General features: G+C 45.5%; 1 protein-coding gene and 2 long non-coding RNA genes across 4 annotated transcripts; 1 reads left to right on the top strand and 2 right to left on the bottom strand.

The window, feature by feature from the left end:
* Positions 1–1,117: 1,117 nt before the first annotated feature.
* Positions 1,118–20,241, bottom strand: ptk2bb (protein tyrosine kinase 2 beta, b). Of its 2 annotated transcripts, none has more exons than XM_011491379.3 (31): positions 20,104–20,241; positions 13,791–14,023; positions 13,522–13,700; positions 13,367–13,454; positions 13,206–13,285; positions 13,068–13,130; positions 12,908–12,962; positions 12,201–12,341; positions 12,044–12,118; positions 11,726–11,827; positions 11,529–11,646; positions 11,411–11,453; positions 11,296–11,327; positions 10,782–10,826; positions 10,614–10,711; positions 9,371–9,452; positions 9,196–9,296; positions 8,998–9,113; positions 8,730–8,830; positions 8,566–8,655; positions 8,262–8,466; positions 5,218–5,326; positions 5,073–5,132; positions 4,883–5,005; positions 4,659–4,811; positions 4,531–4,566; positions 3,150–3,174; positions 3,049–3,083; positions 2,839–2,973; positions 2,684–2,764; positions 1,118–2,024 (listed from the first exon to the last, which is right to left on the bottom strand). In XM_011491379.3, exons 2-31 carry the CDS (start codon positions 13,986–13,988, stop codon positions 1,806–1,808), a joined length of 2,988 nt encoding a protein of 995 aa, XP_011489681.1. In that variant the 5' UTR covers positions 13,989–14,023; positions 20,104–20,241; the 3' UTR covers positions 1,118–1,805. The 2 variants fall into 2 exon arrangements, with proteins under 2 accessions (XP_011489681.1, XP_078798572.1); XM_078942446.1 differs by lacking the exon at positions 20,104–20,241 and adding an exon at positions 14,354–14,488.
* Positions 19,828–21,465, top strand: LOC105357127 (uncharacterized). The gene is made up of 3 exons (XR_911154.4): positions 19,828–20,048; positions 20,198–20,250; positions 21,282–21,465. It is a non-coding gene; the product is annotated as an uncharacterized LOC105357127 (long non-coding RNA).
* Positions 21,466–26,227: 4,762 nt separating this feature from the next.
* On the bottom strand, positions 26,228–27,197 carry LOC144990057 (uncharacterized). The gene is made up of 2 exons (XR_013653988.1): positions 27,034–27,197; positions 26,228–26,928 (listed from the first exon to the last, which is right to left on the bottom strand). It is a non-coding gene; the product is annotated as an uncharacterized LOC144990057 (long non-coding RNA).
* Between the last annotated feature and the right edge of the window lie 665 nt (positions 27,198–27,862).

Raw genomic sequence — 27,862 nt, 5'->3', positions numbered from 1 at the left:
CGGAACTCCTGGGTGGTGGTGGGGTGCTCATCTGGGGCTGTGGGCGTCCCTCTCCGGTGGGGCCCTGCGTTGGGCTCTCCCGGCGCGGCGGGGGGGCTGTTCTCCTGGTTGGGCTGGGGCGGCCCTCTCTTTCCCTCTGTGCCTCCCTGCTCTCTGGCTCTGGGGGGCCTTGCGGCGGTCCTGCTGGCCCTGGCCTGGGTGGCGGGCTTGGTCGCCCGGGCGGCGGTTGTTCCCTGCCGGTTTCCGTGTGGCGTGGGGGGGATTCCGGCTGCCGCTGCTGCTGCGGTGGGGGTCTTGGGGTGGGGATGGCTGGGCGCTCTCCTTCCTTCTTTACACATTCCACCATCCATATTAGAAGAACATGAGCACTCACCTGAGCACGGGTGTTGGCTCACCTTTGCACTGGCGGTTTGCGTGACTGAATGACTGAAATGTTTCACACTAGCTGGTTTTAAGGCATAAGTATGCGTGTGAGCACTATCTGTTTTGTGTACATGTCGACAGATGGACATTTTTGCAACTAGCAGGTGTGTTTGACACTTGGGTGTGTGTGTGGACAGGCTCCGCCCTTTTTGTACTGCATTTGAGCCTTACCATGGTGATTAACAACCAGTAAACTTGTTGCTCTATGCTGCTTCATGGTCTTATCCCCCTTCCCCTCCTACTATCACCCTCCTTCCCCCCCTCTTTCTAACGTCCCTCTCTCTTCTTCCCCTCTTTCCTTTTCCGTCCGGTCCAACACCAAAGATCTTCAAACATGTTTGAAATTAATAAAGTTTGGCCTCAATTACAAAAGGGGTTTATTCAGACATACCTTTGGTTTGTCTGAAGATTAATAACCCCTCTTGTTAAAGTAAAATATGTCCAACACAAGAGGCCCTCAGCTCTCATCTGTTTGCCCAGCTGTTGGACAGGACAAGGTAAAAAAAAAAAAAAAAAAAAAAAAAAAAAAAAAAAAAAAAAAAGTCTTTTACAAATGTATGAATCCACAAAAAAAGACGAGAAGAAAAAGCTGCTGACCTGAATGAATATAATGACATCATCAGTTTGCATGTAATATATATAATATTAAAAGTCGTTTTATTTAAAGCTTTAAAAAATGCAAGAAAAAAACAGCTTTTAAATCCTGAAAAGTACCTGGATCATTTATTTCCACATTTTATATTAAATGAAACGTTTGAGAGAAAACAGTAAAAATGAACAAAACATCAACTCAGTCTTTCATGGAACCAAAGCGGTTGATCTTTTGTTGAATTGCATCGTTTTTAGCTATTATAATGATCAAAAATTACATATTTACAGTTGTTTCTGAAGCAAATGAAGGTTGTAAAGTTTATAACAAGTGAGGCTTTGTTGTCAATACAATAAGAGCCAGCAGAGACTCTAACGGAAGACGACAACCGCCGCGTCTGCTGATCCTCCATGTGTAGAATTTAGGAGCTGTTGGCTTGATGTCATAAAAGAAAATAGCAGTTTTCTCGAGAAAACAGAACAAATAGATTTTTACTGGAGATGTCTGAATGATGCTAATCGTCGTCTCAAATAACAATTTGAAAGTTGTTCCTGATCCACAAACTTACCACTTGAGTTACACCACAACTAAAGTAATCAATCACAAGTTAATCAATCAGTGAAGACACAGGTATGTCAGAAAAACGAGCTATCGTTTTATTCTGCAATCTCGAGAAAACTGTTTCAAAAAGCAGACTTGGGCGTTCTGGTTTTCCGTAGAGTCGCTCACATTTCAGACTAAAATCTTTCACTTTGTGCAAAAACAAGAGGAGAGAACGAAGAGTGTCCGTGGTTCAGTCGTCAGTAGCGGGTTTGGCCAGGTTGGCCCTGACCCTGGCCTGGTCCACGGCGTCCAGCATGTTCTTGCTGTCCACCGCCAGCGTGTGCGCGGCCGCCAGCATCTGCTTCTTGCAGTCCTCCTTCAGACTGGTGATGGCGTTCTGCTGGGCCAGCCGCATTTTACTGATCAGCTCGGCCATGTCGTGGTTCAGTCGCTTCTGGGTTCCTTCAATCTGAAGAAGAGAACATTAGAGAGAAATCTGATGGGACACATTTTGTCTGTGTTCCATTAAAGAGACTAGATCACGCAAAATCAAATGTTTTTAGCTTTTGAGTGTATTTTAATGTTCATTTGACATTAAAAACAACCCTAAGTGGTATTTTGATCCGTTCACGCATTTAGAGTATTCCTCTAAAAACCTCCTCTCTGAGCACCAGCCCCTCCCAATCCACAAAAACGAGTGGGTCCTCACATTGTGACATCACAAAGTGTGGACCCGCCCCTTCCAGGAAGAGTCTGCACTGCCAGCCCCGCCCCCAAGCTAACGCACACACACTTACTTCATGGACTTAGCGGTGTTCGCTTTCATTTTCTATGCACAATATGCACATCCATTCGGATGTTATTTGTTTTTGTGGCAGAAACACAGACACGCTGCCATGAAATGGGCGGCACCCACAAGGAGTGAAAGGCGGAGCCTCAGAGATCCAGTTGTCTTACTTGTTGGTAGGAAATAGGTTAAACTAATATTTCATAAAACATCTTTCTTCAGTGTGCCGAGGCACCCGTACAGGTTTGTGTGACTAAAGCTTTAGACGTGGACTTAATACGTTACAATAACAAATGTTTAACATAAATGCTTAAAGCTTACAGGTGTTTGAAGCTTCTCACCTCGGTTCGGACAGACCCGTGTAAGGTGGGCAGAATCTCGTCCACATTTTGAAGCAGATCTCTTAGGACCATCCCGACAGACTGGAAGACATCAGGAAGTTCTGAGATGATTGTTGAAAATGTCCCGATGAAGCGGCAGCAGCCTCTGGGCGTACCTTGACGATGGTGATGTAATGTTCTGGCTGCAAATCAGGAATGTCGTTCTTCAGCTGGACAACAACTTTGACCAGATCCATGACAGACTGGTACACCTTGTCCTCAGAGCGGTCCAGCTCTGCTGTGGGAGCAGGCTGAACAGGAAGGAAGCTCCAGTCACTCAAGGACTGACGGGAAACCTACAAACAAGAAGGAACTCATCTGCTTACCTGCACCTTTTGCCGGGGGGGCTTCTCAGGGGGTCCTGTGGAACAGAAAAATGTCGACTTTGACAGGAAACAGGAGTGTGTCGTTGTGTTTGAGTACGTACCGTTCTCTGTGTCTGCTTCAGGAGCCTGCAGAGAACAGAGACAGAATGAGGAGCTTCATCCATGAAAAACCTTTCTCACTTTGATCCAAAGGCCTTGAAATTTGTTCTGACCCCCATAATTAAACAAATGTCTTTCCACATGACAACAGTTTGTTTCTAGCTGTTCAAATGTCAGCAATTTTCTTAAATCTCTAAACGAGATGAAGAGTTCATTTTCTTCTTCCGATGTGGGTTTTTAGTTGTCCGGGTCTGCAGAGGGTTGTGTAGAAGAGAAGCTACATGTGTGTCTTGCAGTTCCCTTGAGGCTTACAGCCACCTTGAGAATGGAACATACCATTGTCGTGCGTGTGGTAAATGTCTCAACAAGTAATCGTAATGCTAAAGAAAGTTACACGCACTTATGACGGACGGGTGATTCTGTCATACGGTGCCCTACTCCAGTGTTTTTCAACCTTTTTTGAGCCACGGCACACTTTAACCCTGACAAAAATCCCGCGGCACACCAGCATCCAAAAAAAAAATCAGAAATTCACGGTCTGTATTGATCGACAGCCCCCCCCCCCCCCCCCGCGCGCAATCTCACGTGGTTTTTTGTGATAATTGTGGCAGAAAAAGCAGGAAGTTGCGGCTGTTTTTTTCTAAGAGATGAACCACCAGCTAAAGAAGAGCTTTAGCTGGTATTTTTGTTAGAACTGAGCGACTTTATCAGCAGAATTAAGAACAAGGCAGTGAAGACTTTAACCACTTCTGATTGGTCAGACTGATGACATGTGATTAAGCCTTCAAGAATGATTGGCAGAGACAGTTAAAGGGGCGGGACTTTTCCTTACACAGTTATAGCTGCAGCTAAATCGCGGTACCGTGATTCTTATCAAAATGTCTTTAATAGAATTAAATAAACACGAAGAAAAAGTAATTTTAAGATCTTTTATATTCCTAACTACTCAGTGTTATCAGGGCCTGTTTGGATGAACAAAGAGCTGATTTCCTGGAGATGGAAAATGTTTTTAGATCAGTTAATGAGGGCAATTTCTCCACGGCGCACTTGACCATCTCCCACGGCACACTAGTGTGCCGCGGCACACTGGTTGAAAAACACTGCCCTAGTCGTTGGTAAGGTACACGTTACTGACCGCGCAAGTGCTGCACGCACAGGGTTGTGCACATGATACGCAAGTAGGACGTCCACACAAACGACACTCTGATTGTCTGATTTCCTCATTTCTAACAGCCAGGCTGCAGCAGGGAGCGTGCACGTATCACGTGAACAGCACTAACGGACTCCTTGTGGAGTCTGCAGACACCCGTGTGGACAGTTGAGACCAAGACTTCAGAAAACAACTGCAGCTTTAAATGTCAGACTTCAGCAGATTGCACCTACCGGCTGAGTGGGCGGGGCCTCTGGTCCTTTGGGGTCCTGCAAGAGAACAGACAGTTTTGTTTGACTTATCACTGACACGGATCTTTGTTTGGAACATCACGTTCCAGACGGGCAGGATTGTAACCTACCAGGAGTTTCTCCTCCTTTTCCAGCCACTTCTTATCCTCCCTCATTTCCTCTTTCTGCCTCTGCAGGGTCTCCTGCATGCTCTCCCGCTCGGCGCTCCACATGCGCTGTGCGTCCTCCCGGCTGTTCAGGCTCAGCCTGGAAAACTCGCCCTCCTGTGGGTCCAGAGCAAACTGGTGAGTGCAGGACGCGGTACTTCTCTAGAATGTGACCAATGCAGACTTACGCCCACACTGCGGCGGCGGGGAGACATGACCGGGACGGCGAGGCTGTTCGTGGAGTCCACGGGGGACTGATACTCAGATGGGCTGGCCAGGTCGGGCGAGCTGGCGCACAGAGCCTCGTTCACCTGCACAGACATGTGGAGCGGTCAGACTGAAGAACCGGACCCACAAGCTCCTGTGGTAGATACACACCTGAATGTGCAGACCGATGCTGACCGTGTTTCTGAAGCGGCTCGGCTGCATTCTGGAGGGCTTGAACAGACGAAATGCCAGCGATGAAAAACAAACAAAATCAACAAAATCAGAATAGAAACCATCAGGAAGCGTCGGGCCGTACCTTCGGAGGAGGCTCTGTGACGAAGAACTTGGGTTCAAATATTTTAGTGGCTCGCGCTCGGTCTCTCTCCTTCTCTGCCTCTTGCTCCTTCTCCATCTTATGGACGTCACTGACAGAGTTCAGACATGGACCACAATAAGATTCTCACAGTTAAAACCGAAAACAGGTAGAACCTGCGATGCAAAAGTATTTGTTTTCCCAGTGTGATGCTCTGTTCATACGGGGCTCCGAAACCTCGTTCAAGTGACCACTTCCAATGAAAGGTCATAGTATACCTGAGTATTTGCGCGTTTCAGGCCACCGCGTTCAAAACTCCCACGATCAGGCGTCGCCAAGCACGTTTTTAAGTTCATTTTCAGGCTCTACGCACAAAATGCCAATAAAGGAGTCCCAAACACGGACTATTGATGTATGGATGACGGCCTTATTTAATTCACAGATGTATGAACTGTTTGAAAATTAATCATGAAGAAGAAATTTGTGCCCGGCCAGATTTCTATGACACCAAGACTTTCATTTATTAGAATAGAGCTGAGAAAGAAAAAGTCTGCAGTGAGATTCACCAGATTGACACCATTTATTGTCAAATAATTCTGTTTAATTTGAATTTTTTGACAATATATGGTTTCACCCAACAATCTCTTTAAATCTAATGACAACAGAAACTTCCCAAATGACCCTGTTCATAGGTTTACACCTCCTGATGACTTTCCGGATGGACAACAAGGAGGCACCTGAAGAAAAATGGGCTGCATGGTTGAGTCGCCTAAAGAAAGCCTTTTTTGGAGCAAATGCCACAAAATAGCTCGCTTACAAAACACCAAACAGCACAGAGATGCCCCCCCCAAACTTCTGGACCAAAGTCATTTGGAGTGATGAGACTTTTGGCCCAAACCATAAACATTTGGGGCCTCATTTATAAAACTTTGCGTAGGATTTGCGTCAGAAGTGGCGTACGGATGAAACATAGGATGTGCGTACGCACAGAAATATTCGGATTTATAAAACCGTGCGCACGCACATCCTACGCATCTTTCCCTTAATAAATCACAACCAATTCTAAATGCTGCGCAGCTTTTGCGGCTTCATGACACGCCCATAGTTGCCCATAAATAGTCCGTGAAACGCCCACAAATGAATATTCATTGATTGCGAAACCATGGCAAACACAGAGAGGAAATCAAAAAAAAGTAACTTCACTCAATGTGAAGTAGAAGTTATCGTTGGCGAGGTGGAAAAGAGGATAATAATGTTGTTTGGAGGGCACAGTGTGGGCATTACTAATGCCAAAAAGGCACGTGAGTGGCAGACGGTGGCAGACGCCGTAAATGCTGTAGCCTCACAACCTCGGACCGTCGGACATCAAAGTCAAGGCAAAAAAACGTCTAGCGCTGACCCCCCCCCCCCCCCCCCCCCTCCACACACACACACCCGTGTCTGCCATGGGTGTGGGGGGGGGGGGGGGGGGACACCGGAGCTGACCCCTCCTGATGAGAGACTGGCGGCAATAATTGGGGAATCCCTTTTAAGTGGAGTGGTGACTGAGGCGCAGGGGGACACCGACGCGCCAGATGCACGGGGTGACACCCCCCCAAAAGCCCGCAGAGGAAGTCAGAACCGGCTCATAAGCCACTCGTCCTCGTTTGCCAACAAGTCTCCTTGCTGTCTAAAGATGCGTTCACTCCGAATTCTTCCATTTGCCACATCTTCTAAGAGCGCAAGATCAGCCATTGTGCGTCATTACGCATTGTGATGGGGCATTTTATTTCCCTCCATTTAATTACATCTGACAAGCTGCAGATGTCGGTAATAATCCACGTGGAAATGGGAAATTGTTCAGCGCAAATGTAATTTCTTGTTGCTTTCTGAATGGTTGAGACATACGCCATACATGGTTTGATCAAAAATAAAACAAACTAAAGGCATATGCATGAATACCATAATTCTGTAGCTTATGAAGAAATGTTTTACTATGAAAACAACTTTCCCCAGTGGACAATTAATGCATCTCTCTCTATCTATCCATCTGTCTGTCTGATTGCACCTATATCTGCTCCACCAGACGGACACATTGACGGGAATGTCAGTTTTGTACATTATTTCGTTCTGTTAAATATATTATTTATGAGGATGAATTGCACAACATGCCAATATTACAGAAAATATTTCACTTTTCTTTTTGCAAATATGTGTTCATTTGAATTTCTGTTGTAATTTTCGTTTGATTTTTTTGTTTGTTTCACTGCTGATCGGTCCAACGGGTGTTGGTGTAGCTGTTAATTGTAAGACTTGCTTTGTGAAGTCTTCATGTTATTTCTGAGAGGCAGTATTGTCATTTTCACTTTCACGTGTTTCTTCCATCTGCTGACGGCGTCGCCGTTTCTCATTTCACCCGTTTTTGTGCGTACGCCTGGGTCAGAGCGTGAAGGACCGCACATTTTCCCGTCAAGTTTGCTTTTTATAAATCTCAACTATTGCGTAGAGAGTGGCGTACGCCTTCTTTTGTGCGTACGCAACGTTTATAAATGAGGCCCTTGGTGAGGAGTAAACAAGGCCTTTGATGAAAAGAACACTGTTCCCACTGTGAAACACGGAGGCGGACGGCTGATGGTTTGGGGATGTCACCATCAGGAAACTTGATGGTATCAGAAGATCCGGGAGGAAAACTGTCTCTCTACAGCTCGGGGGCTGCACAAGGCCCAAAACACAAGGCCAAGCCGGCTCATTGGTTCCACCAGAATAAGGTGGAGGTTCTGGAGCGGCCGTCTCCGTCTCCTGACCTCAGTGTTATTGAGCTGCTCTGGGGAGATCTCAAACAGGCCGTTCAAGCAAGACAGTCCGAGAATTGAAAGGAACTGGTAGCTGGAAGCTGCTATTGATGTACAAATACAAGGGATGTCAACATTTCAACAGAGTCATTTGGGGAGGTTCTGTTGCCATTATGATGTAACTGTAGCCCCGCCCCCACTGCTTCTAATTGACTCAGGTAATCCTCAGCTAAACTCTATCAGGACAATGAGGAGGAACAACCCCGGGGAGCCCACCTGATTTTGACCACCAGCTCCGTGAAGCTGGGTCTCTCTTGGGGGTCGTAGGACCAGCAGCGGGTCATGAGTGAGTAGAGAGCCGGGGGGCAGTTGTCGGGTTTGGGGAGTCGGATGCCCTGCTCCAGCTGGTTGATCACGTCTCGATTCTCCAGCCAGAAGAACGGCTGCTGGCCTCGGCTCAAGATCTCCCACACGCACACGGCTGCGGCAGAAACGCAAGAAACCGTCAGCAGGAGCTGGAAGCTGCTCCTCAGTCACTCCTCCCTAAAACCCGACCGTGATGTCAGGGACCGGAGCTCACCGAACATCCACACGTCGCTGGCCTGAGTGAAACGCCTGAAGTTGATGGACTCCGGGGCCATCCACTTGATCGGTAACCGACAAACAGAAGCTGCAACGGAACCACAGACGTCACACGGCAGAACCGGAAGGGTTTCCAAATGGATAATCCGCCGTTTATCTAACCTTTGTAGTATTCTTGGTCCTCGATGTATCTGGACAGACCAAAGTCTCCGAGCTTCACACAGTCTGGACTCGCAACCAACACATTCCGAACCGCAATGTCCCTGAAAGGAGGCGGGTGGGGGTATCCAACAAGAAGTTTGGTTTGGTTAAACGTTTTGCTAATCTTTGATATGACACAATTAAACAGAACTGAAATCTCTTAGTAGTTGAATGTTTTTCCGGTATTTGTTCACATGTTTTCAGAACTCATAAAGAGGGAAGTCCACACCTGTGCACCACGTTGACCCCTCCCAGGTAAACCAGGGCCTTGCAGATCTGCAGACTGAACAGCACCAGGGTTGTGTTTGTCAGTTTGTTTTGGTTCTGGCACAGGTAGTTTCCCAGCTGCAGGAACACGAGAAAGCGAGACCTGGTCAGACGGAACCGGAACACAAACCAGCGCTGTCTGAGGGGCAGACGCTCCGACCTCTCCGTGTGGATACAGCTCCATGATGATCCAAACCGGATCCTCCTCTATGATTCCGATGAGCTTGACGATGTGAGGATGCTCCAGGTTCTTCATTATGACTGAAGAAAGGGCGTTAGTCGTCTGTGCAGACTGAAAACAAAGAGCACAGGCGGTGCTGAGCTGCTGAGCGTACCTGCTTCACTCATGAACTTCTCCATCACATCTGGGGAACAGTCCTTGCAGGTCTTGACCGCCACGTTGACCCTTTGGCCGTTCTGGTTAAAAACAGAGAGCAGGATGCAGACTTTCAGGATGGACCACGATAACTCAGTTCTGGTTTATCTGAACATTTTCTGGTAGTGATGGGTAGATGAGGCCTCGTGAAGCGTTTCAGCACACTGCCCAAACTGTATTGACACTGTGGCGATACTGTGTCACGAAAACGTCATTGCAGGCAGCCAAGTTAAGAAACTCAGCTGATATACTGATTCAATCTAAACACAATATTTGCTATTGTAGTTCCTCATTCCCATGTCTGTCTCTATGATGCGCCAGCATTGAGGAGAGGCTTTTAAATGTGACAGTTCTGCTGAACAAATGCCACATTTAGCCTCCGAAACATAAAAGGATTCACTTCAAAAAAGAGTCCGTGTGAAATGGAATTGTATTCTGCCAGATCAAGCTGAAACTGAGAGGGACGGGGGAACAAAAGCCCAAAACACTGTTAAAATTATTAAATAAACCTCAATAAAACACCACATTCAACCCATTTAGAAAAAGCCTCAGTAAAATAAACGAATCAACGAATCAAAAACAGGTGGGCGGGGAAAAAGCGGGCGCCAGAATCGCTCAGCTCAAAGCTGGGCACGCATCCGAGGCATCAAAACAGTTTTGTTTTTTTCCTAAACTGTTAAACTCACCGCTGGAGTGATTTAATAATGTTTATCGGTTAATTTATCAGGAATTCAAGACGTTATACCACATTTTTTAACTAAATAAATGATAAAACAATTCAGAAAATAATCTAAATATGGGATGACCTAAACCACTGAACACCTTAAATGTCATTATTGGTGTAGATGTGAATGTCTCCCAGCTGCCTGACCGTCCTCCTCCTCATCACGCTCACACTCGCCTGATGAAGGGTTTTTCTCTGAAAGTCCTGTTCAGTTCAGAGCTCCAGTTCCATCTTTCCCTTCTCTTCTTGAATCTGATCCGTTTCTACCTTTCTTTTGTTGCCATTCCCTCATCATTTCCCTATTTATCATCGCCTTCATTTCAGTAAAACGGTGTGAAACTTCCCTAACATCTGCTGTTTTCCGGATTCTTCTCATGTCCCTCCGTCCTCTGTGAGCCGGAACCCACAGGAACCTGACTTGATCCGTCTGGAATGTGGGGAAGGACTGTTTCAGCTGTGGAAGCAGAGACAGACTCACATCTTTCTTGTAGACTCCTTTGTAGACTTCCCCAAAAAAACCTTCCCCCAGGATTCGCCCGAGGACGATGTCGTCTCGATCAACGCCAAATTTCACAGCTGGAGAAAGCAAAGACAGGAGTGAAACCCCGGGAGTCTCTCTGAAGGAGCTGGTGACCTTTAGACAAACCTGATTTTGGCCTCTCGTCCAGAATCTCACAGTAGATATCAGAGCCTGGAAACCATCAAAGGAGCCGCTATTTGTATTGATTAGCTTGGAATTGATCGTTTAAAGCAGGGGTGGGCAAACCATGGCCCGGGGGCCACATGTGGCCCACCAAACTGGAATAAATGATATTGATCCTTATTGTTTTCTTTTCCCTGTAAGCAACCTTTGTCTGGGTGCAGAAAGATCATTCATGGGGTGCTGGAAGAGTTGTTGTTTTTTTATGTCCATGTGCGTTTTCTGAGTTGGAAATTCCAACACCACATGAACGCAGCATTTCTCTAAATTTGTATTTTTTATACACGGTTTTAAAAGAGAAACTCCAAAAATGTAGTATATATCTGTTAATAAATGTCACCAAACACACCACACCTCTGGTTCGACCCTTGTGAAAAATTTTAGGACCCTTTGTGGCCCACCAGTCGCACAGTTTGCCCCCCCCCCCGGTTTAAAGTGAGAAGAGGGAAGTGAAGCTCACCCATACTGTTCCTGACCGCACTGTTGCTTCTGCTGCTTACGGGGAAGGAAGGACAGAGAAGTCAGTCACCAACATTCAGATGATGCTAAGGAGAGGCGGGAGCTGCCACACTCACTCAGTGGGGATGTCGGGTAAGGTGCTTCTGGCGCTTTTAGCATCTGAAAACAGAACCCGTCAGACCCGTCAGCCTCTCCCTCAGCACTGCCTCTGTTGGCGCTGACGCCTCGCCTCACCTTTGTTTGGTTTGTGGATCAGACTGTCCTCCGTTCCACGTTCCAGTCGGCAGTATCCGTCGATCAGATCCATCATGTTCTCTGCCACGGACACGGCAGCTACGCTGACGGACAGAGGCTGTGGAGCAGCGGGAGACACGTGAGCGCGCGTTCAGGTGCAGGTCTGGCCGCTGCAGCAGCTCGTCGCCTCTGCTTACTTGGTTGGCGTTCTCTATGTTGATGTTGAGGTGAGCCTTGCCGTCGGCCTGAGGTAAACACTGTATCTTCCGGATCTGTTTGAAGTCCGCTAGAAAGACAGCCTGAGGCAGAAAAACACGCACATTGTGCCCTTAAAGACCCACTCTGAGGATGATGGAGGACATTTACAAAGCTAAAAACGGAATTTATACATGTTTCCTCATTCAGATTGTTGTGAATCAGGAGTAGACAAAAAAAAGACACTGTTGGACGATGATCAGAGTTGCTCCACGCCAACAGTCGGAGTGAGACTTTAAAGATGGCAGCCAGAGACTCACCGCTGCGTCCTTCTGCGTGCGCTGCCGGATGCCCCTCCCACCGATGACCAGCTCCACAGAAATACGCCACCCTTGCTGTTGGAAGAAGCATTTCCAGAGGAGAGTTGGTGGAGGATCTGCCGTCGGGTGAGACAGCGACGGCGCGGCCAACACTTACGATGAGGTCGCAGGGGAAGGCCTCTTCAGTGTAGTTCACAAAATCCTTGAGGGTCTCGAAGAACTTGATCATGCAGTCATCCTCCCGGAGGCCGGCGTACTGCTGGAAGGTTTGCTGGATCAACTTCCGCAGCTGCCTAGGCTGGGACAGAAAAAAAAAGAACAATTTGGAATTTCTTTTCCTCGCTCCGATCCTCTTCTGATCTACCGTCACACCGTTCCCAGAGGTCTTTTCATTATGATGATGCTGTTTTTAGCCAAAATCTAAAAAACCTTCATCGTTTCTGCAGAGCGGCAGGAATTCCTCAGAAATTCACGTCTGAGTAGTGGGCAATTTTTTGATTCATTTAAATAAAAAAATATTCTGTTTTATGTTTGATTTTCTTTATATGCCCTTTATCTTCAAAGAAATGCTACAAGAAGATGTTAAAAACTCCCAAAACACCATGAAGGTGGATCCTTAAAGATGTGCTGAAATAGACTTAGATTCTTAGGAAAATAGTTTCATCTTTGGCCCAAATCAAAAGCAAACATCACAAAACCTTAAAGAAAAAATGTAAACACATTTATTGAAGCTTTTGTCATATTTTACTTTCTTCTTGAGAAACGTCTCTGTCAGGACCAAAAAAAGACGTATTTATTTTGGACCAGACGTTTTCTGAAGATCTAGTTTTGCAGTGACATGTAAAGAAAACCATAAACATTTACCTTCATGGTGGTCAGAAGATTCGGGGGAAAGAAAAGGTCCAAACCCACCTCTTTCCTACACAAATCAAGCAAAACCCAAAGAACGACATTAGAACCAAAGTCAGTTTTGTGCTTTTCGTCTGATTTATCATCATCTCGGTTGTCACAGGGGAAAACTTACTCCAGCAGCTCAAAGTTGGATTTCTTTTCCAGCCCTTTAGCGTTCATGTCTTTATAGAACCTCCTGTCAAACACATTTCTGTCACAAATGGCTCTTTAGCGCCCTCTTGTGGACACTCGTTCACACTCGTTTACTCACCTGATCTCCAAGCAGCCCAGCTGCAGCGCCATCCCTTCGCTCACCTTTGTGGCATAATGCTGCATGTAGTCGCTGCGCACCTGTCAGGACAGGTGAGACACCACAAACATCAACGGACGTCAGAGAAAGTCTTCAGTCTGAGAGGTTTGGAACAAACGTACCTGCTGGTAGAAAAACAGGAAGGTAGATCTGTCTTCTCTGAACTTTTCCAGGAAGTTCACTGGGATGTATCTGATGCGCAGGTCATACCTGAAGAGGAGACAAAGGATCGTCCGTCTCTTCTGTCAGCTCCAGCGTGAGCGTCTCCGGGACTCACCTCCACTCGGCCTCCACGTGATGGCTCTCGTAGCGCTTCTCCACCTCTCCCACCGTCAGGTCCGGGTGGAGCCAGTGGAGTTCTTCAGACTTCAGGTGCTTCAGCATGAGGCCGTAGCATCCGGCCAGAGCCACGTCCGGGCCCAGACGCCCGCTGACCAGGATTGTGCGGATGATAACCTGGAGGCAGATGAAAACGATGAAACGTTTTTTCTCCTTCTCTGAACCTGGATCAGTGGTTCCCATCATGCATTAAGTTAATGCCCTCACCTTAACTTGCCAGGCATTGTCGCATTTGACCAAGGTGAAGTTCTTGCCCAGGTTGTTGTTGGTGCAGAAGCACACTTTAAGGATTTTGGAAGGACCTCCCTCTCCGGAGAAGTGAGCTTCAGGGGCGGAGTCTGTGCTGCTTTGCTTTGGATTGGGGACCTTCCAGGACAGGGTGTCCCCGGACATCACCTCATACATGGTCACGCCTGAGTCAGGGTTATCATAGATGCATTCTGTTCAGACAAAAGAAAAAAACCACCTTGGTTTGAATGCAGTAAGCAGCAACAATCCTATTCTTTTCAGAAGGAGACACAGCATCCTGACCTGATGCAACCCAAAGCTGAGGCATTTCTGGAATTTAAAGACTCAACAAAAACAATAAAAATAGTAGTCCAAATGTTTTAGCCAACCAAAACTAAACGTCATAAAAATGGTGTAAAAAGATCAGTTTGACCCTTTTATCCACTAAATGAGCTCATTCCAGATGTGATGCGGCTGCAGGTCTCACATTAGCTCAGACACGGTCAACAAACTGTTAAAGAAAACCTAAAAGAAATTCAAACCTCTAAGTTAACGGACATCAGGAAGCAGATCCAAAAGGAGCAGAAGCTCTTCAACTTGTAAAAGTGTCTAAAAAAATGTAGAAATCAGAGTGTTGGACATTAAAAGCAGAAATTCAAAGCAGAACATCGTTAAAGTTTCCCTCTGATCATCTTCTCCTCAGTTTTCAATGCGTTCCCGGCGCTCGTTTCACTGTGATGATGCCGTTTTTAGCCACAATCTGTGGCTACCTGTGTCGTTTTCTAGTGTCTGCCAAGCAGAGATACACCTCTGAGTTGTTGGCACAGAGCAACCCCGCCCCCCCTTTCCCCACCGAGAGCTCAGAGCGGGGACCTTGTGACCCGCCCAGCGTAGTTTCTACATCACACATAGGACCTTTTTCAAACTGCCTTTTTTCCATCTGCTCCTGATTCATCTGAATGAAGACAAACCCAGAAATGCAATTTTAATCTTTATTTTCTTTATAAATATTCTCCATGGTCAGAAAAATGCCACAAGAACGTGTTAAAAACACTAGAAACACCATTTTCATCGGAGCGGGTCTTTAACGGTGAGAAGAAACTGCGTCAGGAAGATGTCATTGTAAAAGAGGAGGTGATGATGCTCCGTGGTAACCATGGTAACCAAGCACACGAATTGAGACCCGCATTTCGTGGAAAAACGTTAGAGATTCTTCCGTTCAAACCTTTTCATTGCGTTTAAAAAATCTTCTCATCTGGTGTGAAGCTCCTTTGATGAATCGCAGCTCCTGATTTCGAGTCGATCACATTCTTTCCTAACGTGCAACATCATGTGAGGACCTGCATGACTGATGCTGCAAAGCCGCAGCCAAGTCCTGGCTGTAAGGCATTGTTGCCACATTAAGGGCCATAGTAAAGTTGGGGGGGGGGGGGGGGGGGGGGGGTACGGAAGAGGATGAGGGCCAAAGAAAAGGGAAGAGAAAATTCTGTTTTAATCTCAGAATTCTGAGATTCAAATCAGAATTTTCTGTGCTCTTTTTTTCTTCTTTCTCCATGGCCCTAGTCATCTTCTGTGGGGGTGGGGTGGGGGTGGGGGGCTGCATTTCTGCACATTTTTAGGAAGTGCAGCTTCTAAACAACGTCCACCAACACAACTTTACGCTAAGAAGCCGCGCTTTCCCCTGCAGTCATGCTAACGCAGCTCTTTGACTCAACAAGAACTTGTTTGGACCTGAGACGATTCCTAAAACCCAACGTGGCTCATGAAATATGAAGCAAAGAGATAAAATAAGTCTATATTACTTCTTTTAGAAATACAGCTGCATCTGCTTAAAACAGGCAAAATTGTCAAATTTCATAAAGTTCTTTTTTTTTTTAGATCTAAAAGTCAAGAAAAAAGGACAAAAGTTGGAATTTTTGACCTAAACGTCCAGAACCGTGACAGAGGAGGGATTATTTGGACACATTCTGAGTGTCCTCTAGTTTGTGTGTCCACAAAAACTCAATTCATGAAAAAAACACACATTTAAAACCACAAAGTAAATGTTTAGTATTTTCTATTTAAATACCAAAGTGCTTTAAATCTTTTTTTTTATTCTGCCACAAAACTCTGTTTCGTCCTTAATATTCCCATCAAGTTCAAACTTTTTTTTTTTTTTTTTTTTAACTTGTCCTGTCCAACAGCTAGGCAAACAGATGAGAGCTGAGGGCCTCTTGTGTTGGACATATTTTATTTTAACAAGAGGGGTTATTCATCTTCAGACAAACCAAAGGTATGTCTGAATAAACCCCTTTTGTAATTGAGGCCAAAATTTATTAATTTCAATCATGTTTGAAAATCTTTGGTGTTGGACCGGACGGAAAAGGAAAGAGGGGAAGAAGAGAGAGGGACGTTAGAGAGAGGGGGGGGTAGGAGGGTGATAATAGGAGGGGAAGGGGGATAAGACCATGAAGCAGCATAGAGCAGACAGGTTTACTGGTTGTTTATCGTTACGGTACGGTTCAAATGTAGTACAAAAAGGGCGGGGCCTGTTCACACACACTCAAATATTATCAACACACCTGCTAGCTGCAAAAAAATGTCCACATGTCAACATGTACACAAAACAGATAGTGTTCACGAACGCATACCTATGCCTTTAAACCAACTAGTGTGAAATCTTTCATTCATTCAATCATGCAAACTATTAGTGCAAAGGTGAGCTAACACCTGTGCTCAGGTGAGTGTTTATGTCAGAGGTGGGCACTGAGGGCCGCATTCCTGCATGTTTTCCAGCATACCCTGCTCTGGCATGTTCTGATTGGCTGGACACACCTGAACCAGGTAATCAGCCATGAGTAGGGCAAGATTATTGGCTGGACACACCTGAACTAGGTAATCAGCCATGAGTAGGGCAAGACTATCTGGAAATCATGCAGACACACCGGCCCTCAAGGCCTGGAATTGCCCACCCCTGGTTTATGTTCTTCTAAAATGGATGGTGGAATGTGAAAAGAAGGAGGAGGAGCGCCCAGCCACCCCCACACCCATACCCCCGCCGCAGCAGCAGCGGCAGCCGGAATTCCCCCAACGCCACACGGGAACAGGCAGGGAACAACCGCCCCCCGGGCGACCAAGACCGCCACCCAGGCCAGGGCCAGCAGGACCGCCGCGAGGCCGCCCGGGGCCAGAGAGCAGGGAGGCGCAGAGGGAAAGAGAGCGCCGCCCCAGCCCAGCCAGCGCCGGAAGAGCCCAACGCAGGGCCCCACCGGAGAGGGACGCCCACAGCCCCAGACGAGCACCCCACCACCACCCAGGAGTTCCGGGCATCCCCCCGCTCCGACCCCAGGTACGAGCCAGGACCCCCCAAGGGAGACCCGCTCCGCACTCCAGGCAGCCACCCACCCGGCCCACGGTTGGTCCAGGTAGGAGCAAGGCAGGGGCCCGCCGCCCCCGCCCAGGAGGGGGGAACCCCGGGGAAAAAAGGGCGGCCCACAAGGGATGTTATAAATATGGCCCGACCAGGCTCGGCCATGTTGGAAGTTTGGCGGGGCCCAGCGCCCAGGGGCAAGGACCAGGACCCACCCCCCAGGGACACGAACACCCCCGGCTCAGGTGTAATATGAACCCCCCCACCGTGCGGAGAGAGCACCGCCGGGCCCAGGGAGCAGGCACCCAAGGGACACGGCCGCCATCGCCAAGGGGCCCGCACCCCCCACCAGGGAAGGGGTAGGGGACAGATAGACCCAGGTCCCACCTTCCTTGTAAAATGTGTGTGCGTGTATGGGTGTTTGAGAGGGTGTTTGTGTGCATGTGTGTGTGTTTATGTTTGAATGTATATATTGAAGGGGGAGGGGTGTGTGTACTAAGGGGGATGCAGTTAAAATTGGCGAGTAGGGCACTTGGCGAGTAGGGCACCAAGTTCAAACTTAAACATCTGCTGAACATTTTACTCCAAAAAATATAATCTTTTTTCAGTGTTTTTTTCCTCAAGGGGAGTTTTTCAGCTTGAAAGATCTTTGAAACAACTTTTTCAGATGGAAATGTGCAAACCAAAACCTCCCAGAAGCCTCTGGGGTTTTTCTAGAGCGCCTGCGGCAGCCGTACCTGCTGTCAGGTAAAAGGTTGTAAAAGCTTTATCACGCAGCTGCGACACGGCACAAACCGCCACTAGAGTTTCTTCAGAGGCGGGAAGCACCCTGACCACTCTGAGGATCTAACAAAGACAAAAAAGAGCTGACTCAGCACATCATGAATGTTGGATTTGGGTCAGTTTCTCGTGTCTCTGACAGTCTGCTGCTTTTCCCGTGTTTTCCTGGCCTGAGGTCATGGATTCCTGAGCGGCTGTGAAGAGAGGAAGACGACACACCTGGGAACAAGGTGTCCTGACAGGCGGCTTTAAGGGAGACGGACGACAGAAACCTCCGTCCTCGTGTGGTCGAAACAACCAGTAAACAGACTTTGAGTCACTCCAGAATTGCACAAACTTCAGCGTAAGCGTAACCGGCGTGTCTCCAGGCGAAACAGAAGCCAAGAAGCCACAGTAGAAACTAAACATCCTCTTTCTAATCACCTCTAAATGTTTAAAACAAACCAAATAAGCAGTTTGGAAGGTTCTGATATGTAATTGATATACCGTAATAGAACCAACAAATGTGTTTGGTTGTTTTGATTTTTTCTTTATTACCTTGGAATAAATGCACTATCCTTTGGAATATTAAAGATGCTCTTTGTCATTTTTGAACTCGTTCCCATCAAACATTTGACATTCCTCTGGAATTTATCAAAACGGAAAATCCAACATTTGAAATATTAATTTGTTGTTCTAAAACAAATCAAAGAAAAGTGTAGAATTCCCTGGATAAATATGGTTTGGTGAGGTTTCATTCCCTGATTTGGTAACAAACTAGAAATGACAGAGGAGGAATTGGGAAACATGTGGATCTTCTGAACTTTTGCACAACTTTACATTCCAAACCTGCAGGCGGTTTACAAACAAAGAGATCACAGACGTTTCCTTCAAGGCCATGTTTGTCCACACTGGAGAACATGGGAATATTTGGGATAAATGCAGGACCATTTTCAGACATTCGTATACCAAACAAGCTGTTTAAAAGGAGGAAAGGTTTCTTGAAAGACTGCTGACAGAGAACGGATTTAACCGATACTGAAGAATCCAAATCACCATTTGGATTTGGAGGGAGGAGCCTCCGTCAGCCACACCGCTGAGTTATGTTCCGAAAACACAAATGTGTCAAGACATGCACATGTGACAGCACAAGTATCCATTCCACACAAAGCTGCTATCAGATGGGATTTCTACGTATTCTCTCTACCCAGAAACTGCTGGATCTTTCTGTTCTCCTGAATGCAGAAGCAGCTCAGACACAAATCCACAAACTGTCACTTATCTGAAGAAAACTGCAGGAAAATCTCATTAGTGTTATGAAAAAAGACAAAGTATACGCTCAAAATATGGCACAAAAAGAATTGAAAAAATCAAATGAAAACTCTCTAGTTTAACTTTTTTTGTGGCAAAAATGAGGATTTTGTTACAAATATAAAAATGTTTGAAGTAGAAGAACAAAGCCCGCTTTGGAGAGGTAGTGGTCCAAAACTACTATGTAATACAGGTTTTACCAAGTAGTACTAAAGTAAATAATATGACGTTTTTGCGTCCTCCTCTGTCTGTGTAAAAAGCTTTTGAAAAGTATTTTTTGTATAGAAACGCGAATGAGGTCAAAATGAGCTGTTTACTCTCAGCTTCTTCAAAAGCAGGTCAGATATTGTCAAACATGCCATAAATAGTTAACTGTTAACATTGTTTTTAACTCTTCCCTATAGTCAGACATTTTTTTAAGTTTTACTGCCCAAAAATTAAACTTCTTTTTCCCCCCGAACTAAGACATTAGTTATTGATTTAAGTTCGATTTTCTTTGGATAAGCTATAAACACTTGTGAAAACATGGTTGACGTTCAAGACGCCTGCATTCCTGCATGCGAGGGACGCGCGCAGCGGCTAGAGGTTCAGTTCGGAGCCGCATTTCCTGTCCGGGTCTGCAGCGCAGCCGTGGGACCCCGCGCGCAGGAATGCGGCTGTCTGCCCGCGCGCCCGCACAGACTTGCGTCGTGAAGTTGAGCTCCGGTTTGTGTCAGAAAGCGTCTGACCCCTGAAAAGATCCAGTCTGGCTCCGTCGGTCAGCTGCGCCTTGGCTTTACGCAGCTCTTTTGCGCGTAAACATCCAGGTGCGCGTTCAGGTGAGCTCGACAGAAGCTGTAGATTTCTAATCAGACAAGAAAGTGGACTTTTTACCTGTGTCTGGAGGAATTCCAGCGGGAATAGGAGGTCGAGGAACGTCCGGAATTCCTTCTGGAAAACTAACAGAACGTCTTTCACGCCTTTTTAGCCGAGCAGAAGGTGGCAGGTGGCCACGCCCTCCCTCACCTCTGCAGTTCTGAGGTAAGGTGGGTTCACTTCCTCATTTCAGGAATCTGGAAGAGATGCAGATTACATCTTTATCCTCCACATTCATTCTGGTCACTTCTCTCTACTTGCGCAACTTGTCCTCTTATAAATGCACGGACAAAATCCACAATAGATATTTTCATATTAGTTCATATTTCAATAAAAATATTTATAATTAGAAAAACTTTAATATCAAGTGTGGATAAAAGCTTGTTTCCCCCCCACGAGTTTCATGTTTTAAACTTTTTTTCTGACCTTTTCAGTGATGTAATTTCACCTTTTGAACACTGAGCGGCGCTGTAGCAACACTTTTAAATGATATGGGTTTGAGGTCGTTTTGATAAAAACAATGTAAAAAAGAAAAAAACTTTATTAACAAATGTTGCAAATACAAAATACCAAACATATATAATACTAAGTGCAAAAGACAACATTTTCACGTTTGCCAGGGAAATTCATAAAAATGTCAAAAATACATAATAATAGCAATATAAAACTGATTTAAAAATTAAAACAGAACTAAAAATAAAGGTAAATGAATCTGTTTGAGCTTTTTTATTAGTGCAGGTTTTAATTTTAGTTACACACAGAATCATTTCTTTCATAAAATCATAAAAAAATCCTTTTTTGTTGGCATCTTTACACTTGAGAATGAAATATTTAGCCATTATTATAAGTAAGTTAACTATATAAATTTTCTCTGCATTAAATCTTCCCAGAAACAACATGTTCATAGAATAATTTCTTAGTCTCACATAGACGGGTTGTTCTGAAACGAGTCAAATCTTTCCAAAAATATTTGAGTGAAAGAGCAAAACCAAAAAAGACGAGACACAGCTTCTGGTGAGGAACAGCAAAATGATAAACAATGACAGAAATGTGGTAAAATAAAAACACAAAACCAAACATCTGAATGTATAGTTTACATAAATAGCTGCCTTCTGTATCAGCTCACTGTGATCTTTATAAATGTAGATGTGGGAACACAATGAATAGATAAAATGACGCTGTTTTGTCTACACTAGGTGATGGAATCGGCAACAGTGATGAAGCTGCAGGAGGGAAACCAGCAGCTGCTCTCAACTGTGGAACGAGGAAGAACCGCTAAAGTCATTCCTGCACAGGAAGTCCACGCAGATGCTGAGATTTTCACAATAAAAGAGCCACATGTGGAGGGTGCAACATTCATCTGTGCCCACACAAAAAACACCAACAACTGCTTTACTGCATTTCACAGTTAGACTGAAGCGAAGCACACTTTCTGCCTTCACAGAGACAAAAACACAGAGCTTTGTGTTTTTAGTGCATTATTTATTAGTTCTGTCTGTCATTGGAGTGAAAATACTAGAAATCACTGTTGCATGAATCAAAATCTCTTCATCCTGGAGATGGAAGCAGGTGTTTTTTAATCATAAGGTAAATGCTGCCTTAACCTCAAATTACATCTATTTTATATGCTCTTGTCAAATCAACTAACTTAACTTTAATAGAAAAACGTTTATATTTCATAATTGGAGATAAATTCAGGTGTTAAGTGGTTCAGAAATCCTCATTACAAGCTTCTTTAAGCATTAGAGACGGCACAAGAACTGCTGTTTTCTCATTAATCACAATAATAAAACGGTTTGAAATGTGTGCTTTTGATCCTTCTTTAATTTGTAGTGGCTGTTGCTGTTTGCCACCCCTCCAAAGACTTCTGCCCCCCTCCCACCACCCCGTAAAAAACCTTCCAGCTCCGCCGCTGACAGAATGAAAAACAAACACTGAAACACTGTTCCAACAGATTTGTTTGAGACTAAATACATCAAACAGAAATGTCATGGCCTGGGAGCAAATTACTGGTATCATTTCTGTATAGATAGATGCTGGGGGGGGGTTTAGAACCCCCTCTCCAGCTCCAGCCAGAGCTGCATGAGGGAACAAACACCTGCTGCAGATTCCTGTTCTGGAAGCAGCTGAACCGAGGGTGGGGTCCGGACTCGCTCCGGCCCAGACATGAACCGCCCCTCAGCTGTTGCTGCTCCATCCACACGGGTATTCCCAGCGTTCCGGCCTCCAGATCACAGGATGGGAAATTCAGAAAGTTGATGCCTTTAGTGTCACCGTCTCTATTCAGAAACAGAAAAGGAAAGTTCTGCTTTGTTTCATGGGAACCATGGGCAGTTTTAGTGACAAGAGGACTCTCATTGGTCCACTTCTGCCTTTTGCTTCGATGATAGTCCACTTTGTGGTGAACCGCAACTGGGTCAGACGCTGTTCCACGGCCCCATCTAGAAATGGTTTGATATGATGAAGAAAGTTTCTGAAGAAAGATTGGCAAACACCCCAACACGCCCCCCTAAACAACCCCCAAAAATCCCCAGATCCACAAACCTCCTCCAAACCTGACCTCCTTTTGCTGCACAAAGGCCCAAAACTCCACAGTTTTCTTGAGAGTTCAGGTGAGAACGTTACGAAAACTTTGTCTATTGACGTTTTATAAAGATGACATTGTTTTTTGACATTTTCTGAGATTTTAGAAATGAAAACGGGATTTAAAAAAATGCTATTTTCAGACACGAACCCAGACGTGTAAATTTACTGGAAGTAAAGTGTAGAACATGACCTTTAATGACCTTTATAACCTAAAACCACTATGTGTGACACCAAGGACTTTTTTAATGAGGATTTGAGGAAGAGCATCTCAGAGGACAGTGGTGTTATTTTCCCTCTTAGTCACCTTCAAAGGATTCAGAGATCCTGTTGACCTGAATGTCCCCCCCCCCCCCCCCCCCCCACACACACACACTCTCCAGGAGGTGTTTCCCCACTGAATCGTGTTTTTTGAAGGCAGAGAGAGTCTCAAACACCGTTGAAGGCTTATCAGGCCGGACTTTGAGCTGTCCTTTGTGGCGTATGACGGCAGCTGTGAGTCATGAGCCTCGGCGGCGTTGCTCATGTACGCCCTCAGCGCCCAGCGTTGTATTCCTGTGAAGGTCGCTGCCTGCTGGGTGCTGCTCCGTGCAGCCGGCCCCCCCAGCCCTGTGGCTGTTTGTGAGAGCAGAACCTTCCCGGCGTTCCTGGAAAATGCCATTTCAGGACGACGTGAGGAGCACGTTTCTCCGGTTGAAACAGCTGGACCTGCTCTCTGCTATTTTTAGAGGCTTCTCCTTCTTTTAAGGGATGTGTTAATGACTCCCACTCCAGACCCCACCCAAACCCCTTCCTTGCAAAGGGATAACAGGCAATGCTTTGATCTGGCCCCCACCACCTTCGAGAGGAGCCCAGACTCCATTGGTGTCTTCTCTGATGTGAGGAGTGTTTTTCTCTCCTCCTGCGGCCTCGAACCCACCGCCCAGCCGATGAGTAATGACCGTCCTCCACCCTCCACCTTTGTTGGTTCACCTTTTGACTCCGGGACGGGACACCTGTGACCAAAGGCGCTGGTGGTGGTGGTGGGGGGGGGGGGTGTTTGCTTTGGGTGCAGGGTGTGCGGGTGTTTATGTGTCCTGTAAAAAAAAAAAGCGGTCATTGAATCCCATCCAGGCTCAGTGGGGGGGCCGAGTGCTCGCTGAGGTGTGAAGTGGTCTGGATTATAAACCTGGTCCTGCATTACAATGAAGTGTGTGTGTGTGGGGGGGGGGGGGGGGGGGGGGACACGACGGCTTCAGCAAACAAGCTGAATGTGCAGGAATTTCCCATCATTCCACAGATTTCGGCTGAAAAGATTCCTGCTGTTTGGAGAAAAACGACAGCGTTCAGAGAAAAAAACCTGCACGGTTATGACGTCACAGAAGCTGCTCGCGTGTTTGAATCCGCAAACACGGATTTGATCCCGTTAGAAAACGGTGTTTTTCAGGAACATGCCGGACGTCAGGGGAGGAGAGCGTGCTGCACCCCGGACGGAAACAGAGAAACACCAGCAGTAGTACAAGTAATTTTATTCTCAACATGAAACCTAATTTAAAATGAGGAGGTTCATAAAAGCACTTACAAAAGGGAAAAACAAGCTAAAATAAACTAAATGTTAGAATGAGTTACAACTGAATGATTTAAAGCCCATTAATAAGTACATTTTTGCTTCAGTCTGGATTCACCCAAGCAGACCCGGTCCGCTTGGGTGAATCCAGACTGAAGGTTTGTTCCTGGTTATCCGGGAAAACGAGCTCTGGTTCAGTTTGAACAAGTGTCACCAGCCTAAAACCAGGTTTTCTTCCTAGAACATGAATCTACATCAAGAATTTATCCCTTTTGTTCTTAACAAACCAGTTAGAGGCAGTTCATCAATAGCAATGAGTGCCTCATCACTTCATGTTGACCTTATTAGCCTTGATCTTCAGAACAGCTGTGTTTAGTATTAAAACAGACATTTTTTGCTGCTTCTCTGAGTTATGAATTAATGCTGCTTCATAACAGGATTTTTTGAGGTTTTTTGAGTCTTAAATTGTTAAAGATTTTGACTCAACTTAATAATATTTTCCTTATTTTTTAAGATCCCAGGCTCTTACTGAGTCAATAAAGAGTCACTCTGTGATCGACAGTCTGATAGATTTATAATCCTGTTTGAAAAGTTGCTCAGTCTAAACGCGTTCAGACAAAGAAACCTGAACTTAGATCCACTTCAGGCAGAAATCCAACCATCAGATTTTCCTCCTGGTTCACTGTGGTTCTCATTAAGTTGCTCCAAAAGAAAAAAAACATAATTTCTCCTCTTAAAAAACTTTCTGACGTGTTTCAGGTGTTTGTCTGTTTTGAATTTAAATCTTGCAGCTTTTTCAGGCGGTGAACAAAAATAAAAACTCTACAGCTTTCAGGTTTTCTCTCAGTTGGATGTTTGTTTTTTTATTTAAAAAAAAAGCTTTACTTTTTTTAAAATTAATGATGATTAATTAATCTTTTTATTGAACAATTGTAAAAATAACATTATGACATTACAATTTAACATAACTGCAAGACTTAATTATTGTATTAACTGTTGAAAATTGAAGCATAAGTAATAATATTTTAAAAAATTGATTAACACAAACAAAGAAAACCATAAAGAGTTGATTTCTATAATTAGCTCTAAAGAGTTAAAGATATTAATCATTTTTTTAACCTTGATGTTTTTAAAAAGAATATTAATAAAGTTCTATTTTCAGTAAGAAAAGTGCATTTTTATTTGCAAATTTACGTTTGTGAATGTAAAATATAGCCATAAATAAAAACATGTTTTTAAAAAAAATGTTTAAGCCCAACTGTTGTGAATTCAGGTTATCCAAATAAAATTGAATAGAATTAAATTGAAATCATAATAAAGGTGTAAATCAGCAAAAACAGAGTCAGTGATGAAGTTGTGGAGGTTTTTCCAGAATGTGAACGTACATTTACAGGACTGAGAGAAATGAGAGTTTCAGGCAGAAAACTCAGCTTTAAATCTAAAGTTTGTGTTTTAGTTGGAAGAATTTTGTGGAAAAAAAAAACTGACTCTTTTACATTTCAAACTCGGGGACAAATTTGGCCCAAAAATAAATATTTACAATGTCATTACTTCGCCTGATCTTTAAACCAATCAGAAAAGACCTGGTATAAAAGGGGCGGGGCTTCGCAGTGAACCTTCTTTTGTTAAAAGGATAAAAAAGCAGTTTAGACTGTAGAAATGGACCCACAAACAAACACAATGCTGTGACAAAGTGGGGCTGAGAGTTTTTCTCTTTCACATGTCAAACATCTTCGGCTCCTGATGGGACTGAAGTCTTCTGCTGCAGGATTTCATGCGGAAACCAGAGCATCCCTCTGGAATAAGTGCATCCAAACAAACGCCGCTTCTCTTCCTGTTTACTTCCTGTTTCTCCGGCTTTGTTTCGCCAACAGATTCCCGATAAGGTCGTTTTTTTTCTGATTTAATATTCTGGATTTCTGTCATAGAAAATCCAAAATGGATGAAAATGCAGGAAGGACTCTCTCTCACAGGAGCCTTCCTCTGAGGCTTTCTGTCACAGACCAACACACAGGTGAGGATTTCGCCGCCGCTCATTTGAGTGGCTGACATGTTTATTGACACATTTCTGTTGGAGGGGAACAAAAGAGAACCTCCCTCCCCAGCAGAGACACATTTTCAGCTCCCAGTCTGAAGATCTGCTGTGGAAAAACATCCACTCCAGCCTTTGAAAAAGCTTTCGGTGCTCCCGCCTTCATGCACACAAACAACCCCCCCCCCCTTCATCCACCGCTCAGGCTCAGAGAGAACACAGCAGGGGGGGGGGGGCAGCAGAGGATGATGTCACCCCCCAGACAGCTAAGCTGAAGCCTGAGATAATGGTGACATTTCAGACAAAGGTGATGTCATCCCCCCCTCCTCCTTCCTCCCGTCTCCTCCCCTCTCCTCATCCTCGGTGCAGGTGGCCGTCCAGCTCCGTGTCCCGCCGGCTTTTCAGACGGCTCCCATCATTCCCACATTTCCAGCATTCCGACTGAACGCGTGGCTCAGATGTGGACAAACCTCCAGGTCCTCACAGCAGGAGGGGGACCTGATTCCTGCCCCCTTCAGCCCCCCCCCCCCCCCCCCCCCCCCCCCCCCCCCCCCACTGACACCAGACCACAGATCTGCTCATTTCAGGCGGTTCTGTCTGTGTTTGAGCTTCTATCCCGTCCAAAGGCTTCTTCCAGCTGGGAAAATGATGTCGGGAGTTTCATTTCTGGAGCTGAGATCCCCTAAAACACACAGTTATGTCACCATCATTAGATCATGGACCAGACTTTCTACAGACTTCATTACCAAGAATTTATTTGCATTTTATGGAGATCTGGTTGACCTACTTCTCCGTGGCTTCACCGCCTGAAGGCAGTTGCACCTGCAGCCTGAGCGCCGGCGCATTATTTTTAGCTAGAAACTCTCTGCTGGTGCACAGCACTTTAACTCTGCCAAGTTCTGCCTTTTTTTTTCCCCGTCGAAGACTCAAAAGCAGCGTGTGTGAGCCGTAAACAAGTTCCCACCCCCCACCCACACCGCCGCCTCTTCCACACGCTGTATCCGGGCAAAAAGGGCTTTCTGGAACCATAACCATCTTATCACATGAGTGCCTCTTGTGTGTCACACTCTCGTGAGTCACGCGGTTACAAAAGGCTTCCCTTCACACCTCAGAGGAAGTGGACCAGCAACCGGAGCAGCAGCGGCTACTGGGCGTCCTCTCCGCTCGGCAAACAAACCGCCGCTGTTGTTTGGAGCATTAGCAGGACCACAAGTCTGAACGTGTTCTCTGAAACCATGAGGATCACAGAAGTAATCGTCTTCAGCCTTCAGGGCTGTGTGTAGAGAAAAACGGACCCAATTCAGACATGAAACCAGCGTTTGGCTCGATTTAGACGTTTACCTGCAGAGAGAAGAGCATCCAACACCATCTAAGAGACGATGAGATGGTTTCTTTTTTCTTTTTTCATTCTAGAACCATAAACAAACAAAAAAAGGCTACAATAAAGGAAAAATTGAAAGAAAAGTAAGCTTTTTAGAGAAGCAAAACCATTCAGTGGAGGAAATCAATGTGAGGAATCCGAGTTTGCTCACTTCCACCTCGCTGCTCAGGAGCCGAGTCAGCACAGGTCATTTTAGTGGAGTGAAGGTCTGACGAAACCGGGACCTGCTGCAGAA

This window comes from Oryzias latipes, chromosome 24, assembly GCF_053564925.1.
Source record: "Oryzias latipes strain Hd-rR chromosome 24, Olatipes_Hd-rR_3.1".
NCBI lineage: Eukaryota > Metazoa > Chordata > Actinopteri > Beloniformes > Adrianichthyidae > Oryzias > Oryzias latipes.
Note: the sequence above shows the minus strand (reverse complement) of the source record. Positions and strands in the feature narration are given on the sequence as shown.

What these genes read in the sequence shown, in the direction of transcription:
- ptk2bb (XM_011491379.3), bottom strand. Translation starts at nt 13,988, where the DNA reads ATGTATGAGGTGATGTCCGGGGACACCCTGTCCTGGAAGGTCCCCAAT. An exon ending in ATCTTCTGACCACCATGAAG is followed by an intron (nt 12,342 to 12,907) that starts GTAAATGTTTAT and finishes TTTCTGTCCCAG; the next exon opens with CCTAGGCAGCTGCGGAAGTT. An exon ending in GAGCTGGTGGTCAAAATCAG is followed by an intron (nt 5,327 to 8,261) that starts GTGGGCTCCCCG and finishes GAACTCTGTCAG; the next exon opens with TGACGTCCATAAGATGGAGA.